This window comes from Trachinotus anak, unplaced genomic scaffold (genome assembly GCF_046630095.1).
Source record: "Trachinotus anak isolate AG129_WGS33_773 ecotype Australia unplaced genomic scaffold, CSIRO_AGI_Tana_v1 ptg000028l, whole genome shotgun sequence".
Classification (NCBI taxonomy): Eukaryota; Metazoa; Chordata; class Actinopteri; order Carangiformes; family Carangidae; genus Trachinotus; species Trachinotus anak.
Window position 1 is genome coordinate 9068370 of NW_027273879.1, and position 19513 is coordinate 9087882.

Sequence of the window (19513 nt, forward strand, 5' to 3'; positions counted from 1 at the left end):
TTCACTTTATTGTATGCAAATATGTGTTTCATCATCTGCATTTCCTTCCATTTCAGTACTCTAATTTGTACTTGCAAACTGCTGTACATGTCAACAGTTTCATTGTTGATGTTTTTCTTTTTTGTTTTACAAATGGTAAATACTATTATTTTATCACTATCATGTTTAGTGTCACATCACATAACAGTATGAAAGTCCAAGGGTTTGAATCTTAGACTTGGCTCATCTTTCTTTGAGTTTGCATGGTCCTCTCTGGTTTACACCGATACCACCCAGGTGCCATGCTTTTCTCCAATGCCATGTCAGTAAGGTTGAATAATTTGTGACAGAAGTATGCCTGTTGTTGCATGTTTATATTATCTTAACAAATTAAGAAGCCCATTAGGACACAGAATAACAAGTAGTAATAAAGAAGGAAAGAAGACAATCAAGTCACAATGGGGTAAATTGTTTTTAGAATATTGTTTGCAGTATTTGAGGCCTGTCGTAAAGACATAAATAGTCTAGGTTTGTGTCATACAAATTTCTGGAGGTGTTTTTTTTTTTTTTTTTAAGTTAGGATCATAGCCAAAGTCCTGCGCCCTCCACCGGCAAAGACACCACCAGACACCAGACTGATGACGTGGTTCGGTCCGTTGAGAAGAGCAGCAGGATGGCCGACCAGAGCAGGCAAATAAAACTCGCTGCAGCTAAGAAAAAGGTAAAGTATTTTACAACGGACCCAGCTAAATGACGTGGGATGCACTGGTTCCGATACTCGTTTGTGGGGTTGGGCTGTAGGGTTTTTTTTTTGCTGGTTTGTTACAAATGTCTTTACGGAGCAGGGGTGTTGTCATTACACGTCGTCCGACCTCTGCGCTGTCCGTTGTCCCACCTTACTCGCTCCTCTCGAGGCTACAATGCGCAGGAGAGCCCGGTGCTTCTTCTGGGCCTTTAGTGATAGCATTAACTTTCCCAGATTATGTAGATTATTTTTAGTTCGTAGAGGCATTTATAGCATCTAACACCGGTTAGTTGGTCAGTTCTTAATTGAACTTAGTCTCTTTGCCTGTTAGTTTCATGTGTCTTTTTAGCTAACGCTAAATTTAGTTATTAGCAAACCATAACGTGCTAACTAAGGCAAGTTAGCGTTAGCAATCTTGCTAACACCAATGAGCAGTTGGTGATGTGTAAGTGTAAAGATTGCCACACAGCAGGCGACCAGCTATGTTTCTTGTCTTGCAGGATGGCTCAATTACCCAAGAAAATGGCCAACAAACTGCATTTCTGAAGTAAAATAAATATTGGTCTAGCATTGTAGCACAGTTAGCTGGATAGAATGACGGGGACTGTTTTGACAGGTGACACCCCTCTTCCCTATCCTGTTGTGTTCTTTAGCTAGGTGCGCTGTTAGGCTAGTCAGAAAGATGGCCTTATCAGCTGTGAAATGTTAGCTTTGGGAAATGACCCTTCAGCAGTTTTTGCTGCTTTGCAATTTTCGTGGATTGTCCTGGTGATAACCACTTGACTTTTCATGGCGATTTAACCCCAGTGTTTTAGAAATGACAGCTTCAGTAGTTCCCCTATGATTTCCCCTTCGACAGCTGTCACAGGCCTCATGCCCATACATACTCAAGCAAGAGAAGGTTTGCTTTAACTGTCACATGGGTTAACTACAAATAGATGATCTTACCCGTGCCACAAGTTATCAGCTTCATTTGTTTGGTTTGGAACAGTAAGCCATTGAACAAACAAGTCAAAGTCACAGTCAATAACTCGTTGGCACTAACTTGCTATGCATTCCAGTATACACTTGAAACCGGATATTTGAGTCGCTGGTGTATTGTCAGAGAATGGGAGCAGTGCATCCCTGACCAAATTCACATCTCCTTATTCAGTTAGCTTGACAATGTCTATAGTAGATTTAAAGTTGGGAACGATTCCAGAAACCCTCTGCTAGCTCTCTGTACAGTAATGATAGAAAATTTTATGGCTTCTATAAAACAGGTAACAGAGGAATTTTCTTTCTCTCAGTCAAGAAGTACTTGCTGCATTCCTGTTCATGCATCTATTGTTCCCCTCTTTCATGTGCTGCTCAGCTGAAGGAATTTCAGCAGAAGAGCTCCCCTGCTAGTGTAGGAGGAGAAAAGGGTGGAGGAGGAGGTGGTGGTGGAGCAGGGGCCAAGAAGAAGAGGAAGGTGAAGGGACCGGGCCAACTCGATGCATCTTCAACAGATAGAAACTCTCCAATCAATGTAAGTCTTTCAATTTACTTACCTGCTTGTCATTCTGCCCTTCTTGTTCAAATAACAACCTCTTTTTCAGCTTGACTCTTTGTCTGTGTCCTTGTTATGTCTGGTTTTGTTACACCTAATGTAACCAGGGTTTTTTTCTTGTTTGCAAGTTAAGCACTGTTATAACATTAGAAAGCCATTAAACTCACCATTATGTTGACTGTTTACAACAGAACTGGGACTGGAAGATACACATATGCTGAATACTTGATAAAAGAGATCCACATGCTTGTAGAAAAAGTGCTTTATTGTTCATTTACTTTAACTCACATGATTTATAATGGCCTCCTTCGCCATTGATCACAAAATATTTTTGGGTTGTGAACTGATATGGCTGAATTACTGTCAAGTTGGCAGATACTTTCCTCCAGGTTGTTAGACACACTCTTCAAACAACACAGCTGCAGCCTTAACTTCTATGGTATTGGCTGACCAGGTGATAGAGTTCTTAAAGAAAGACACTGGTGACTGAGATGTCAAAAAAAGGTCAACCAATAACAGAGTCACATGCCTATCAGTGATACTCTTACCATAAGGCAATTTACCTATTTGTTAATCACAGCTCTTGTGCTCCTTCGGTAGTCTGTTTTAAAGCTCTTCTGAGCAAATTGAGAATGTGAGGACACACAAGGGCATGTGACTCCAGTGTGCAGCTTTCACATGGCGGCTGACATTCGGGTCGGTTTTCCACAGACCATGTTGGTCAGTAGTTTTCTAAGCCTAATTGGAATCTGGGCTCGTCACAGCTTGAGAGCTCGCTGCTGAGTCTCATTGTTTGTTCCGATGCATTATTTTTCCCCAAACATGTGTGATTTTTGGTGAGCCAAGACTGTCTAAGCTCATGCAGTCTGAAGCAGGACAAGACAAAAATGTGAGTGTTGGCAGTACCCACCAAGGGTTCAGTCGTAGGGGTCAGAACAGAGGAGACGACAACCACCAGTGATGAAGATATTTAATGTTATAAAGATTACTATTTCTACCTGATAACTTATAAACACTGTTTTAGTTCTTTAGCCTTAAAGAGAGAGAATACTTTCTAAGTTGGCTTTATATGTAATGGTGGATAAGAGTAGGCAATTAATTATTGCATGTGATGATAGAAATGGAAGATGTGATCAAGTTTAGTGTGTCAGTTTGTAGAGCTAATTGTGGAGTTTGCATTAGTTAGGGCATTAGTTAGAAAAATGTTGCAGTGTCCTAGGGCTCTCGACTGTTGACTTCAGTCATTTCTATTTTGATAGGGTTATTCTGATTATCAGTTGCATCAAAGGCTCCCCAAAATGCAGCATATATTTACTGGTCTCCTGGACCAGACATACAAGCCTAAGTTTCTCCTCCGTACACACCCTCCTCTCTTCAAGACCTCCTCCTTCTAAGATTTCTTGTAGCAGCTGCTTGTCCGTGCCTGTTTGTCTATATCACTGTCACTTTTAAACCGTTCTCTCCTCTTTCACATCTCCTTCACTCTCCACCCTTGTTTCTTCCTTCCTGTAGTTTGACAGTATTCTGAAAGCTCTTAGTCAAAGCAATGGAGTAGTCCTACCTCCTTATGGCAACAGTCAGGTGAGCCTCTGTCCCTCTCTGTTTCCTTTTTGTTTCTCCCCTGCCTGATTTTTCTGCCTCTCCATCCCTCTGCTGTAAATAGCTGCTCCTCATGTGGTATTTAATATTGTACCTTATTTCCCCATTCATACCTCCCTCTTTTGTCAAATTCACTTACTCTTTCTGTTGCATCGATGAGAAAGCATGGGACGAATTTGCTAATTCTTGCATTGGTGCTGTGATTTTTAAATCCATGTCAAGAGTGCATTAATGGTCAAGAAACTTGGAGGGTGCTCAGTTATTTCAGTTCATCCAAATATTGTTGGTGATCTCCTGGAGTTCACAGTTGAATTTAGAAGTACATTGTGAATAGGGCAGAGTATGCACAGTAGGTGGCATGAGTCTCAGTAGTTGCATGGCTGTGTTATCTGCATCTGGGTGCGTCATGCAGGCATGCATCTGGGAAAACAAGAAATATATGTGTCTGTTTAACTTTTTAACTATGTTCTCATCGCTACATTTGTGTTGTTTTTCTTTGCCTTATTTACATGCACTTATAAAGGTATTATTTTTATTGCAAATGTCTCGCTCGCATCAAGGTTAAAGTCAGTAAGAGTTATTGAAGTAAAAGAGAAAGGTTAATTATCAGTCATTCAAATTACCTTTGGCATTCACACTGTATAGTTTCACTTCTTTCAATGCTTTCACTCTGAAAATGTTTCAGAAAGAGCTCCATGTGTAGCAGTGGTATGTAAAATTAGAGCAGCATCAGCGAAATAGCCACCACTTCAAGTAACAGAGCTGTCATTAAAGTGCTTTGTAAGATAGAAAAGTTAAAAAAAAAAAAAATACCAGCAAGTTCCCACCGTTTATGTATGTTCTTCCAACCAACCCTCTCAGGCTGTGGACATATATTGGTATATAAATAACATACATTGACTTAATTGAACTGTCACCTTAATCTGAGTCAGTACAGTAGTCAAGTTTTTTTTTCGCATATGCACACTTTAAGTTTGCAACATCATTGTGGTCTTGCTGTTGCTTTTTCATCATGACTGCTCTTTTTTCATGGCATTTAACCAGTGTGTGCATTTTTTGTGTGTGTGTCACCTCAGAACTTTGCTGATGTGGAGCCCATGGGGTCTTCAGTTCCTCAGCTGCTGGAGGACCCAAGGGGCGAGCCAGGCCGTGGCTCACCTGTGTCTAACCCTGCTAGTGCTAACACTACTAATAACCCTGAGTCTGTCGGTCACAACACTGACCTGCAGGTGTGTCTCTCACTTTCAGTCATTTTCTCTCTTTCTCTTTCCGTCTCTGCCTCTCAGACCCTATCTTTTGTCTATTATTCTTACTCCTGTATGTCCATCATGCCTAAAATTATCAGCCTTAGCATCATGACTCTTATAGGTCTGTTTCCAATTGCTTTATTGTTATGAATGTATGTATGTGATGAAAACAACCAATTTGCTACATCTCTGCTTTTGTTGTTTGTAATGTTTGTTGTGTTTAATGTCCTCTATCATCAAGCAGATTACTTTTTCTCAAATTTTCTTGCTGTATTTTTTGTTCTCTCTGTCTTCTCTCTGTCTGTCTGCCTGACTCTCTCACTCTCTCTTCTTCTTTTGATCTGTCTCTCTCTGCAGGACTACCCTGATACCAATGGCAATGAAAGTTTAACAGAGGAAAATAGGTGGGTTACCTGACTCTTCATTGCCACCAACACCCTCAGATCTTTTTTATGGAAAAACTCAACACACATAGGACAGAGACATATTTATGCATGTGGTCTGGATAAATATTTAATCTGCCAAACTTTTGCTCTAATACACTTGGACTTAACTGTCTCTCTAAAAAAAAGACTTTTTGCTATGAAGCACTGTATGTTTAGAATTAGAATTTGTTGATTTATTTCACATTATATGCAATTATAACAATGTCTAGTCTGTTTGTGTCTGTTAATGTGTATTTAATGTGTGCATTTGCGTGTGTTACTCTGCAGACCACTGTCTTCCACAGAGAGCCTGCGACAGCTCTCACAGCAACTGAATGGCCTTGTCTCTGAGGTATGATTTTAGAACCACCAATATCACCCCATGTCTGTCACACACACACACACATATGTCTTTGTCATACGGTGGTGGGGCTTTTAACAATAACACACTGCCACTGATGTGCACTTTCACAGAGAGTGTGTTGCATCTATTCTTGGCAGGAATGCACTAGAAGCATTTTCACGTTTGCCAGTTGTACCCAACGACCTCAAGCACACAGACAGCATCAACTGGTGCATCAAACCAGCTTGATATATTTCCTCTGAACTTGGGTTTTGTAAAGTCAGCGACAAAAGTGTGGTTTTTGTCAGGGACACAGTTAACACTGACTTTTTGCTGTCTAGAAGGATAAATAAGAGGAGTATAAGCATGCGTCTGGGTTATCTAATAGCAGGTCATGCATAAATATAATAAGCAAACTGTATTACATTACTCTCAAGTAAAATATATTAGAGTATTGTTGCCCCACATGGTGTTGAAATGCAGATGTTACCACTGCCGAATAAACAATTTTCCCATCTGCAGTGTATCCACTATGTTTCAACTTTAAGCATATAGAAATAGATAATTTCTCATGTGATGAAAACGATAAATTTTCTGAGTTGGAAGTGGACTGATGAGAGAATCTGTGTCATTTCAGTCATCTGCTGCTTATGTGAATGGAGATAGTGCACCTTCTGTTGGTGAGAGAGAACTGGAGGTAAGATATAAATCTAACAAACCAAAGGCTTGTTTTGAAATCTGAAACCCAAAGTAGAAGTCAGTCAAATCATGCAATAGTCCATCCATGTTGTGGGACTTACAGCAGCAGCCACTTAATATGAGGTATATTTCCTGTCCTCTGTATATTCATGTATAACCAGGATTTCTTTTGAGCATGGGATCATTTTATCACACTATGCCTGGATATAAAGCGAAACTCAATTCAGTATCAACATGCTGTGCCAAGATTGGATTTTCTCTGGCACCCCTTTATTGTTAATTAAAGGATAGTGCACCTGCTAGTTGTCTGAAATAGTAAGCGTCATGCTTTCAACATTAGCAACGTAATCGCACTGTGACTCTTTGTGTGGTTAATGAAACTAAGTTAACAATAATAATAATTTAGTTAATAATAATAATACTAATCATTTATATCTGTTTTGTCCTTTCAATACATGTGTTAAGTTGTCTTTCTGGTGAGGGTTATAGGGGAAGTACAGAAATTGAATGTTACCCAGAAATCTCTGTTTCGCCCCTTTGCACCATGTAATGTGATTTCAATGACTCATAGATTTTGCGAAGATTTTTGTACTGGGCAGCGACTTCATATGACAAACTGAAGTCAAATGATACTAATATAAATGGTTATGGAGGCTCCACTAGTTTTGGACTGGTTTAACAGGCATCATATATTTTAATTATTTGCTTCATGTCTCATTATTAAAAACACATTTTTCACTTGTTATTGCTATTGTTTGCCTCCATGTTAATGATTTACATTTGAATTTTTCTCCTCCTCTTATGTGTTCTTTTGCCACTTCACTTTATCCCTGTCTTTTTTTTTTTTTTTTTTTTTTTCCCCTTTTCCTCCTCTCCTTTCCCGGATGCATGCGTGCACATGATAGGGTCGGAACCAGGAGCTGGCAGCCGCCCTGGAGTCCAGCAACCTAACAAACTCTCAGCTCAATACCCAGCTAGACCAGCTGGTAAGAAGCTGTGTGTGTGTGTATTTGTGTGCACACCTCTGTATGGTTGTAGTAACCCCTTTCCAGCCCTCCCACTATTTATTATCACATCAGTGCATGTACTGTATGCATTCTGCACATCATCTTCAGTAACCACACACTGGAAGAAGTCATGCATGGTTTTCATGTTATTTATTTATCTTTCACTTTGGTTTATTTAAGTACTTTTCTACAAAGTATAACCACAGCATCAAGAGAGCTTTAGGTGCAGAACTGTAATAATCTGATGGTAGATGCCTAATTTAATGGCTTTAGAAGCCAGTTTAACACTCTAACAACGATCAATTTAAAAGGTTAACATAACATGAATAGTTCATTATTTCAATACTCTCTCCTATCCCTGTCCTATCTGGAATGCAGATGAGTTCTTTTGTGCAAGAATTTTAGTAATGTTTTATAGAATTGGGTAAAATTGTTGTTATGATGGAAGACATGTTGATCTTTCTCACCAAACATATAAAAAAAAAATAATAATCATATCCTGTTGACCTGGCAGGCACAGCAATCTCAGGAGCTCACAGATCAGCTACAAAAGGTAAACAGTTTTTTCCCTCTGTCTGCTTCAGTGTCTTTTCATTCCTGTCTCCATTTTTTCTGGTCTACTGAATTTCTGCTTTCTCCCTGGTCATTCATGAACTGTGTATACTTTTCCTTTAGGAGCGGAAAGAATTTGAGCAGAGATTTTCAAAAGAGCAGGGAGCAATGCGGGAACAATTGCAGGTAACTTCTCATGCCCCAAACACATATATTGAATTTGTCTGATGGTGCATTTTTAGCATTTCTGAAGTTGTTTCCTCACAGAAAAAACAGGTGTCTTATTGTATTGCAATGTAATGTATCATGTTATTAATGTATAATGTTAAAGTTCCTGATATCAACCCTGATATTCAACCCTCCCTCCCCCGACTGCTAACCCTGAAACATTTATTCAAACGGTGTAATCTATTTGTGTTGTGATTTAATAAGTACATTTATGTAAAACAGTTAACATTATCTAGATTCATACAGAACCATGCTCCCTGTTTGCCCTTACCCTTCAGGTTCACATCCAGACCATTGGTATACTGGTATCAGAGAAATCAGAGCTACAAACAGCACTACAATACACACAACAGGCTGCACGGCAGAAAACAGGTGCGTGTGTTTTATAATCAGTGGTGCATACAATTAAATGAGAATTTTTTCATTTTGGCAAGATTTTACCCTAACAGCAGTTAGTTAACAGTTTGTGTGTTCTCTATTTGTGTGTGTGTGTGTGTGTGCAGCTGAGGCAGAGGAATTGAACAACCGTCTGCAGGCATCAAAGCAGAGAGTATCGGAGCTGGAGAGAACTCTTTCTTCTGTCTCAACACAGCAGAAACAGTTTGAAAAGGTTTGCAGTTATTACTCCCTGTGAACAAAATACACTGAAAAGAGTAATGTGGATGCAATATACAAGACCAACTGACTTCTCACGCAAAACACACAAAAGCATTACCTATATGCTTTATTTCAGTTGTTTGTTGTTCTGAGAGTTTTATCATTCTGGTTGAGTGCCTGTTATTTTTAATAAATGTTTTTCTTTTTGTCTCCAGCACAATAAAGAGCTTGAAAAAGAGAGAGACAGTCTGAGACTAGAGCTGTTTAGAGTGAAGTAAGTAACTTTATCTTAGCATACACATTAAGATGTATTTTACAAGATTTCTTCAGCAGAGGATTTGATAAGAATTGCTTTGACTTTAAAGACAGTAATTCAAATCCCTCACATTGTGCATAAAGCAACAGATGGGATGAGCAAGACTCACGAGTGATCTTCAGATCTGGTGGGTTAGAAACGATGAACAATCTGTGCATATGTGTTTGTGTTTGCAGCAATTTGAGTGACGAGTCGAAGCAGCAGAGCTCAGAGTTGTCGGAGCAGTTGAAACTGAGTACACAGGAGAATGGAGCAATGAGGCTGGAGCTAGAAGATCTTCGCAAGAGGCTCGAGATTGCTGACCTCATGTTGCAACAGGTGTGTGAAAACACAAGCACAAAATTTACACACAGTAAAACTCATCTTTTTCTGACCAGTAATTGGAATTGGTGGATCAACTCTATTGTCAATGTACTGTATGAACAAAGTCGACGTTTGGGATTAGTTTCAAGCAGTGTGATTGCCTACAACACAGCCAGGTGATTTTTTTTCTTACATTAACCTGAATTCACTCTAGCGTTTCTATTTTTCTCCAGTGCTCCAGTCAGTCAGATCCCACTAGTGCCAACCAGCAGGTTCAGTTACTGCTGGAAGAGAAGCAGCAGCTGGAGGCACACAACCACCAGGTGTGTGTACAAGGACCGTTTTCTTACAGTTACTTACAGACCTCTCCATTGTGTGTCATTCTACTTGCCTGTCAGTGTGGATCTCAGTTTAAAGTGTTATAAGTTGGTGCACAGAAACATATATCTCAGTCATCAAAGTTTGCTTCGAATGACGCATGTGATGTTACCTACACTTGCTACTTTTCATCTTACTTTCCATATTTGATTACCTGATACATAAAGGTTGCAAACTGACATTTTTTTTTCTCATTTGAAAATAAACAACTCAAGGCCAATGTGAAATGTGTATTTAAACACCTGCCTGTTCATCTCTCATAATCAGACAGTCTTGATTTGTTAACGCAATTTTCCCCTTTATGTTTGTGATGTTGAAGCTGATGGAGTCGATTACCCAGCTGAAGACAGAGAGGGACTGTTACGCAGAGCAGATCCAGGAGGAGGGCCGTGTATGGAAAGACAAAACAGAACAGCTGCTAACACAGGTTAGCTATTCAATAATATCAACATAAACACTGTGGAAGACTATAGCTTCGAACATAAAGAGAGTGGTATGTTCTTTATTTGTTTTTTAAACAAATCAAATCATTAATTGATGTGTGTCAATGTCGGCGCAGGTGTCATTGGTTGCAGAGGAGAGGGACAGAAACATCAACCGAGTCCAGGAACTAGAGGCCAGCATCGCAGAGCTAAGAAATGCTGCAGGTATTAGATGCACACTGCCCTCATCTAGTGCTTCTTGATTTTTTTTCACTATTTTTCATCTCATTTGAAAAACTCTTAAGCCAAATAAGGTGATAGAATTATTGGAATTGGTTCTCCATTGATCATTGAGCAATGTACACCTGATTAAGGAGCTTGTCGGATCAAAGACGGCAAACTTCAGAGAACAAAAAAGACTACAGCCACAGACACTGATTGTTTGTGTGCCTAAATGATTTTTTTCTTTAATGCTGTAACTCAATCAGTGTGGTCCAATCTTTTTCCCTCTACAGTTGTATTAACATCAGTACTACATTATACTTGTTGTTAGGTATTCACACAAGCAGTGTTTTGTATGATAATATGTAGTTGTGCATAATATTAAAAGCTGTAGCGTTCTGAATGCTGTGCACATACAGGTGACACAGCTACCATAGTGTGGTGGATTTCACTGTAGCAAAACTTGATAACTGTCGTCCTTCGTTTTCTCTTCCTTCAGCATTATTGTCCCAGGAGAGAGAGGCTCAGTATAGTGCAGAGCCTCAGACTCAGTCCTCAGGGCCATCAGAGACTGAGGTAGCTCTACAAGAGAGCCTTAACAGACTACAACAGGAGAAAGAAGCCCTTACTGCACAGTACCAGGCACAGGTATGCATTACATTGTTTTCTCTAATCATATCCACCTTGATAAATAAAGGAATTTTATGTGATTCAACTCTAGTATAAAGGTCATTTTTCCTCTAAAAATTTTTAAAGAAACACAAATTGGTGTGTGCTTCATTGAATGTTTCAAGGATCATTAGAACTACCATTGTACCACTTAAGCTCTGTAATATTTCCCCCAGCTGCGAGATAACGAGCAGCTGAGCCGCCTGTGTGCAGAGCAGGAGACACGTCTGGGGGAGTTGGAGCGGCAGGTGGAGAACCAAGCCCAGGAGGCGGAGGACCGTCGGCGCATGTTGGAGGATGTTCAGTCAGACAAGGCCACTATTAGCCGTGCTCTCACCCAGAACCGTACACTGAAGGACCAGCTGGCTGAGCTACAGAACGGTTTTGTTAAACTGGTGAGGCTGAAAATCTTGCTATTCATTTGTCCTTTTCTAATGATGAGTTTACTGTTACATTTATATACATATATAAACATATTACATTGTGTCTCTTCTATCTTCATTTGAAATTGCAGTTATCCATATGACATTTTTTTTTCCTGCATCCTGCGGGCCTTCTGAATTTATATTATTTACATTTTCCTTGTATCTTCTTTTTTTGTCTTTTCTTATTTGGTTGTTGTAGTAAGGTTTGATCAGAACTTCAAGAGTTATTAGTGGTTCGTAAATTTGGAAAGTACATTAATACCAGGTATTACCCTCAGAGGGTGGCAGACTATAGCCTTCAAGCCAAAATTCCTGTTACTCCTTCATTTACTAGACTAATGAGAACATGGAGCTGACCACTGCCATCCAGTCAGAGCAACACGTGAAGAAGGAGCTGGCTCGCAGGATGGGTGAACTGCAAGAGGAACTGCACAACATCAAGGAGCAGGTGTGATCTCTCACTCACACGCACACACACATGTCCCTTTCAGACACAGTTGTTAATGCATTTGTCAGCTTTAGCACTTTTGCTGACTTCACTTTGCTTTCTTGTATGTTTCTTATTTAGTTGTTTTTTATACTTGTTCTTCTTGTTCTGTCATACACATACAAGTGCATTAACACAATATTTGAAACCAGCATCTAGAGGGAGCGATTAAACAAATTCTTTGACAACACAGTCATTTTCTGCATTCTCTTGGTATAACTTCCATCTTCATTCCTTTGCCTCTAGCTGGAATTGAAAAGTCAGGAGACTCAGGGTCTGATGGAGCAGAGGGACCAGGTAGTGGCCCACCTGCAGCAGTACTGTGCTGGCTACCAGGCCCTGGCCTCAGAGAGAGAGCAACTCCACCACCAGTATCTGCAGCAGAGCCAGCTCATGGACCGGCTGCAGCATGATGAAAGCCACAGCCGTGTGCAGCTGGAGATGAGTCACAGTCAGCTCAAACAAGCGCAGGTGTGTGTTTCAGGAAAAACACCTTTCGGTATCTATTGTGCAGCAGAGTATATTGTGACTGTGTTGTGAACATCCCACTAAACAAATTGACACAATGTAAGCAGAGTGCTTCAGAGGGTTTGGAGTTGGACCATAAACAATCAGTACAGAGCAGAGGTAACTGAATCTTTAAAATGTGCTGTAAAGCCTCACTTTCTGTCACTGTGCCCTCTTCACCTCTCTCATGAACTGTTTCTTCTTCACTGTTTTGAATGACTCTGTGTCTCCTCCTACAGGACCACTTGGAGCAGGTAGTCAGAGACAATGAGCAGCTGAAGGCTGAGGTGAAGGAGCTTCTTAACAGCTCAGTTCTAGCAACATCATCAAGAGACCAAGGTAAGATTTATCTTTTTACTGGTATGTTCATACTTCTTCCTCTATCGTTTATTTAGTGTCAAAACTTTTTTCTCTAATACTTCCTTGTGTGTGTGTGGGTGTGTGTGTGTGTGTATGAGTGCTCTCCTTTTGAAATTAAATGACAAAAAAACAGCTCAAGTTACCTTCACAGGATTCATGTTTTTGTGACCCAGATTTTTAAAGCATAATGGCTTTCATGCTTCATATTGTTTAATTTGAAAGAAATGAAAATAAGAAAAAACCTAGAAACTGAAAACTGTAGACTTAGGTCACTAGGACACAATGTCATTGATGCGAAGCACCGGAGCAGCTTCATACAGGCAAGGGCAGTATTAACTGCTGCATTCTTGCACTGTGACTGTGACCAGTTAGTTTTGCAGGTTGGGACCACACATTTAAGAAATTTGAAATAATATTCATAAAATCTAACAGTTTTAATTTGTCATTTTGTAATTTAGGAGATGGAGTGGAAAGCCAGTCCGTGCAAGAGAGTCCAAATATGTCTTCCTCCATAGTTATCCCAGAAGACTTTGAAAGCCAGAAAGAGATGGTGAGGAGAGTGATGAATGTTCATCCTGAAAAATTACTTCCAATATGCTTTACGGATTTGTCTGTTTCCTTTTACTTTTATTACACTTTTGGTAGTTTGAAGTTGATATTAGCAAGGTTTAGTGCTAATTCTACAGTGTGAATGAACTATTTTTGATTTTTTTCTTATTCCACTCTGTTCATCTGCTTCCTCTCACATCGTCATCACCACTTGTCCTATTGCAGGAGGAGTTTATTCGTGGAGCTTTGGCACAGTTGGAGGGAGAGAGGGACGAGGCCAGAAGGCGATTTGAGGAGGAGCACAGGCTCCACTTGGCAGCCCGGCACCAGGTCGCTGTGGCACTCAGCCTTGAAAACCAACAACACAGCCACAAATCTGATCATGACCATCATCATGAGCATGATCACGCTCAGGGCCAACATAGTCACTGTGACCACAGTCACGAGCATTCAGGTGAGGAAGATTACATAGCTGCTCTTTGTGCAAGTAAGAACATTGTAGTTTTTAAATGAAAATCCCAGACTATGTTTCTGTTGAAATAGGACAGTGTTTGTTCTTATGAACACCTCTGAGCCTGTTGATATTCTACAATTATTTCTGGTTCTATAAAGTATATGGCGTGCAGTATGTAATCCTAATGTATACTCTATGCTGTCTCTTGCCTAGAAGGAGGAGTGCCAGTGGAGGTTCATCAGGCCCTGCAAGCTGCAATGGAGAAGCTTCAGCAGCGCTTCACCTCCCTCATGCAAGAGAAAGCTGACCTGAAGGAGAGGGTGGAGGAGCTGGAGCACCGCTGCATCCAGCTGTCTGGAGAGACCGACACTATAGGTGAGACTGAAAAACAGCACAATGTTTTTTTAATTACAGTACTTTGTCTGAGAGGGACAAAACTTCTTCATCACCATACAAATTTATGCTATATTGATGTTCTCTGTTGCCTTTCTAGGGGAGTACATAGCCCTGTACCAGAATCAGAGAGCCATCATGAAGCAGAAACACCAGGAGAAGGAGCAGTACATCAGCATGCTGGCCCAGGACAAGGAGGAGATGAAGGTACTGCACAGAGATAATAAACCAATGCAGTACAATGTAGTTGCATAAGATGTTTGTGTTGATGCATGTTTTCGCTCAGTTTTCCTTCTTACTAACATCCAGAACCTGTGGATACTAAAGGGAAAACTGATCCTGAGGGATGTCATGTTGTTCTGTATTTCAACCATCAGGCGAAGCTGGCAGAGCTGCAGGATCTGGTGATGAGGTTGGTGGCTGAGAGGAATGACTGGTACAGCCGCTACACTGGAGCTGTAGCCGGCACAAGTACAGTGAACCCTGACCTGCTTCCTGTTGGGGAGGATCACACTCACGCAGAGCACCAATCGCACACAAACGCGGAGCTTAATGCTGTCAGTGGAGCAGGTGAGCACAAGCAGGAGTGTGTGCTGTTTCGTATTGACCGTCTATCCTCTCTCAAACTCTTTGTGGTTTTACATGTCAAAGTTCAAACTGATTTTTGAGTAGTTGAGTTGATTTGTGTCTGGAAGTGAAAGTGTCTTTATAGAATTGAATGGGGAAGGAAAATCCAGACTGAGATTAAAATTTTTATAGCAGATTAAGATATACTCCTCCTACAGTGGTGTTATTGGAGGTAAACTTTGAGATGTGCACAGTGGGTTATGTAGCTGACTACAGTGACATAGGTTTTGTCAGTTGCTGTATGTGTTGTATCTGTACCTGCTGCTGCATATTGTTGTTACAAGAATGGCAGGATGCACGCCGCTTTTGCAAATTTCATACGGGGATAGCAAAAGGAAATACCAGCGATAACACAGAAAGGCAGACTTTGAGGAAGAACATCAGAGGTACACCGACATTGTATGACAATGTAGTGTCAGCGACTTTATTTATTAATTGGGCTATTCTACTTAGTCTGTTGACTGATTTAGAAATACAGTGTCACTCATCCTTCATCCTAATGTCTTACTTAGAATAAGGTCAGCAGGCTGAAAATTGCAGTCTGAATGAATGTTGCATCTCCACTGTTCTTCCTCTCAAGAATAAAAACATTGCTTACTCTGCTCTTCCTCTCTTTCTCTCCTGCAGAAGACATGGAGGTCATTCCTCTGTCAGAACCCAGCGCAGGCCTGGAAGCCCCCTCGTCCCAGATGCTTTCGACCGGGTCGGCCCAGACTGACTCCAAGCCCTTGGTGCCCAAAGAAGACGGCACTGCCCAGCAAATCATGCAGCTGCTCCAGGAGATCCAAAACCCCCAGGGAGCGCTAAGATCGCCCCCCTTCCTCGGGGAGAACCCCTGCATCCCCTTCTTCTACAGGCCTGACGAACAGGATGAAGTCAAGATACTGGTGGTGTGAGGTGTGAGAGTGACAAAGGCGTGTGTGTGTGTGTGTGTGAGTGAGTGAGATATTGGACATGTCTTGAAGTCTTGGGGAATATTGAGCACCGCAGTTTACCATGTTTATAGTTCATAGATCATATTCTAAAACTCTTCTCGAATTTGACACCCTACAGAACCAGTCACAGATTGAAGAATGTCTTTGACCCATTTAGATGAAAATGGCCCCACTTTGTTCTGTGTGTTGGCGCTAAAGTGTGCATGGTTAAAAAGAGAGTATTTTCTATTTGTTGTTGTTTTTATGTTTTTGTTTTTTTTCCATGATGCTCTTCCCAGAGAGGAGAAAATCAGTATTCCCTAAACACAATCTGATTATTCTCCTCACCACAATTTTCCTATCCTCTCTCTCATCTCCCGTCTTACACATAAGTGCAATAAAGGGGCCTTATATTCTGTCCCCTTGCTGATACAGTACTTAAAGAGCTCTCGAAGATTAGATGCCTGTTGGTGTGCAACTTTATTTTAGTGCAAATTTCAGTTTTACATAATTCACTGTACACATGCCAAAAAAAAAAAGAGCATCACATTTGAATGTAGTTACCTGAGTATTTACCTGTATGTTTGTGTAACGTGAAGAGAAGTGAGGAGAAGGGTGCAGCAGGACGATATCAGGAGGGGGAGGCAGAGTGAGACGGAAGTTAAAGTTAAGTCAAGACAGGAACTTAGTGCATATAATAGCTTTTAAACTGTTGGCGCTGTTTAAAAAGTCAGCTCACTAGTTACACGATCAGGTTCAGGATGATGGAGGCAGGTGTTGCAGATTGGTACTGTCCCTGAAACTACCTTTTCTCTACATTGTCTTTTTCCTGCAAACACTGAAAATAAGTCATATGTTTGTACAGTGCAATGTGTTAATATATGTGAAACGTTTGTGTTGTATTGATGCAAACATCTTGTTAGACTGAGAGATGTCACCATTGTTATTATGTCTGATTCAGTGAGAGGATGGATTCAATTTAAAGACCCCATGAAAAAAAAAAAAACACATTTTAGTGGAGATGTTATTAAGGCATTATTTTCTCCATTGTTGCTGAAAACAACGCTGGAGGAGGGCATCTTCTTCAGAGTGTGATTCAGATACACGGGAGAGTCTGGGTGCTGTGCTGTGAGCTGCTTTCCAGATGATTGTTTCTACAAGTCGCTGTACTTCAGCTTTTCCATTAGCAAGATAGATGTTCAGGTAGTTGAAGAAGTTATTGGAAGTGTGGTGTAAAATCGCTACATCTGCTCTCATAATTCATCTTTGTGCTTTGGATTTTCTGTGACCCGGTGCTCTGAGGCATCGCAAACTCAGTCCACACCTCAAGCCACACAACTCATTTATTCATTCATTTTTCTTCCTGAGCTCTACTGCTTCATGGGGTCTTTAAGTTTCTAAACTAATTGACACTATTAATTAGAGCCTGTTCTTTTCTGTTACGTTTTGCTTGGAGTTCCACATATCAAAGATGAATTAATGCACATCCTTTACAACTGGACTGTGTGAGTGTATGTGTGTGTATGTATGTATGTAATCCAAGCTGTTCCCTCTTCAGAATCTGTTGTACTTTTGTGTAGAGCTCTATCGGATTATATAAGTATGATTGCACTAAAACTGTACAAAGTCTCAGCTCTGTTTCTACCATTGAGCCTCTTTGGAGTAAAAGGGGAATCCTATGATGCCTCACTCTGAAGCTGAGGGTTCCAGTTGAAGCCAGTGAATTTAATTGAAAGTGTGATTGTGTGTGTGTGTGTATGCATTGTTGCACTCAGAGGATGACCAAGTTGTGTAAATACGAGCAGGAGGTGAAATGAATGAGAGCGCTCACTTCAAGAATAAGACTTACCATAAGTGTGGGACCAATCAGAATTTGAGAAAATGAACAACTGTCTTTCCAAAAGTAGAGAACTAAAGGAGTCAATTTTAATGTTCATATTTAGTTATTCTCGTATTTTGTAACAATACTTGAGTAAATCTCCATCTGGACCGACTTCATACTTTTTCTTTACCTGAAGACACGACAGGTGTTGAGCTTGAAGAGAGAGATGCTCATTTTCACAAATGTAGATTGGAGAATGGAGTAATTGATTTCTTCAGTGTAGGACTGTTTCCCTTTACCACTAATAACCAAGAAATACACGATCAAAGTATTTTGATAATTTGTTTCCATTTCAGTTCAAGCCTTGGCAGAGGCCTCTGTTCTTGTGAGCTTCTTTCCATGATTTTAATAAGTAAGGATATACAAAAAATCCCACTGAATACTTTTGGGCTCTGTTATATTTGTTAAATTATTAAATTACAAACTTGATATTTATCAGGAAAGAAACAGGACAGAAAGTGTTAGTGCAGATGCTGTTATTTTAAGACTATTATAGAAAATAAAATGTAATTAAAGTGTAAGACATAGGGAGGCCGTGTGTACTTGGTGCTGTTTACAGGAAAAGTAAACAGCACTGTGTCTACCCCAAACCACAGCACTTTGGCAGTAACAGGTGGTTTTTGAATAAATTTACTTCATCATTCTTGATTTTTAAATTCCTGGCTTCTTAGCATTCTGTCACTTTTTGGTTTCCTTTGAAACCTGCCACAAATAGGTTTTTTCTTTTGTTTTTGCTTTTGGGAATGGTCAGACCAAGGTAAATATACAATAAAATCCTTTTAGTGTTGTTTCGGGGCTTGTAAAATAACAATAAAAAATGGATGAAAATGACTTCCCACACTTTATAAATCAGTTAAATATGTTCTGCGTGATTGAAACCAATAGCAATGAGAAGCATTTATTGTCTTTACTGTAAAAGAGGCAGTGTACATACTGTAACTGTGTAACATATTGTATATTCATTATGCCTGGTGTGTGTGTGTGGGGGGGGGGCTGTTCTGCAGTGTTTGCTGGCAGCGTGGACTGTGTGTAAGTACAGAGTCAGGGTGTTGGTGGTTACTGACTGGCTGTGATTTAATACAAAGATTGACTAAAAAAAGAAAATATATTTATTTGAAGTAAGTTAGTATCTGAGACTAATCAGTTTTAATGTAAAATAGAAGTGACTGTTGGATGGAAATGAAGGACTGAAGAACTGATTTGTTTGAGGGCTGCTTCTGACAGAAGCTTTCAGATTTTTTTGTTTCCTTGAGTAATATTTTCTCCCCTTCTCCTGAATAAAACTGATTGAGCAACTTAAACACAGTGTGTGTGGATTTCTTTATCAGTTTATAATTACTCCAAACTGTTGTTCTGTGATACACACATGAATCAGATACTAGGGAACAGCTGATTTTTTTTTTTTTCATTTTCATTTATTAAGGATGTTACTCATAATATTAACAATGGCTCCAGTACCAGGACCGTGAACCTGGAAAAGCTAAATTTTTTGCTATTATTTAAACCTGTGGTTTTCCTACAAAATGTCTTTCATTTAAAAAAAAAAAAAAAGTTTATTGCTTTTCCCAGTTAGGATCACAGATACAATAAATACTAAATGCCCAGACAGGCTGTGAGCAAATCAGTCCAGATATCAGTTTGGCCTGTAACATT

General features: G+C 40.0%; 1 protein-coding gene across 4 annotated transcripts; it reads left to right on the forward strand.

Moving 5' to 3' along the window:
- Nucleotides 1-569: 569 nt before the first annotated feature.
- Nucleotides 570-19161, forward strand: golga2 (golgin A2). Of its 4 annotated transcripts, none has more exons than XM_071465635.1 (27): nucleotides 570-700; nucleotides 2079-2234; nucleotides 3768-3836; nucleotides 5459-5505; nucleotides 5815-5878; nucleotides 6507-6566; nucleotides 7474-7554; nucleotides 8090-8128; nucleotides 8251-8313; nucleotides 8634-8727; nucleotides 8859-8965; nucleotides 9168-9226; nucleotides 9445-9586; nucleotides 9805-9894; nucleotides 10269-10376; nucleotides 10509-10596; nucleotides 11093-11241; nucleotides 11439-11657; nucleotides 12022-12135; nucleotides 12421-12645; nucleotides 12921-13020; nucleotides 13500-13591; nucleotides 13816-14044; nucleotides 14258-14419; nucleotides 14538-14644; nucleotides 14815-15007; nucleotides 15692-19161. In XM_071465635.1, exons 1-27 carry the CDS (start codon nucleotides 653-655, stop codon nucleotides 15958-15960), a joined length of 3174 nt encoding a protein of 1057 aa, XP_071321736.1. In that variant the 5' UTR covers nucleotides 570-652; the 3' UTR covers nucleotides 15961-19161. The 4 variants fall into 4 exon arrangements, with proteins under 4 accessions (XP_071321736.1, XP_071321734.1, XP_071321735.1 ...); XM_071465633.1 differs by lacking the exon at nucleotides 3768-3836 and adding an exon at nucleotides 4931-5083; XM_071465634.1 differs by lacking the exon at nucleotides 3768-3836 and adding an exon at nucleotides 4931-5083 and having other exon boundaries at nucleotides 14261-14419.
- Nucleotides 19162-19513: the final 352 nt, after the last annotated feature.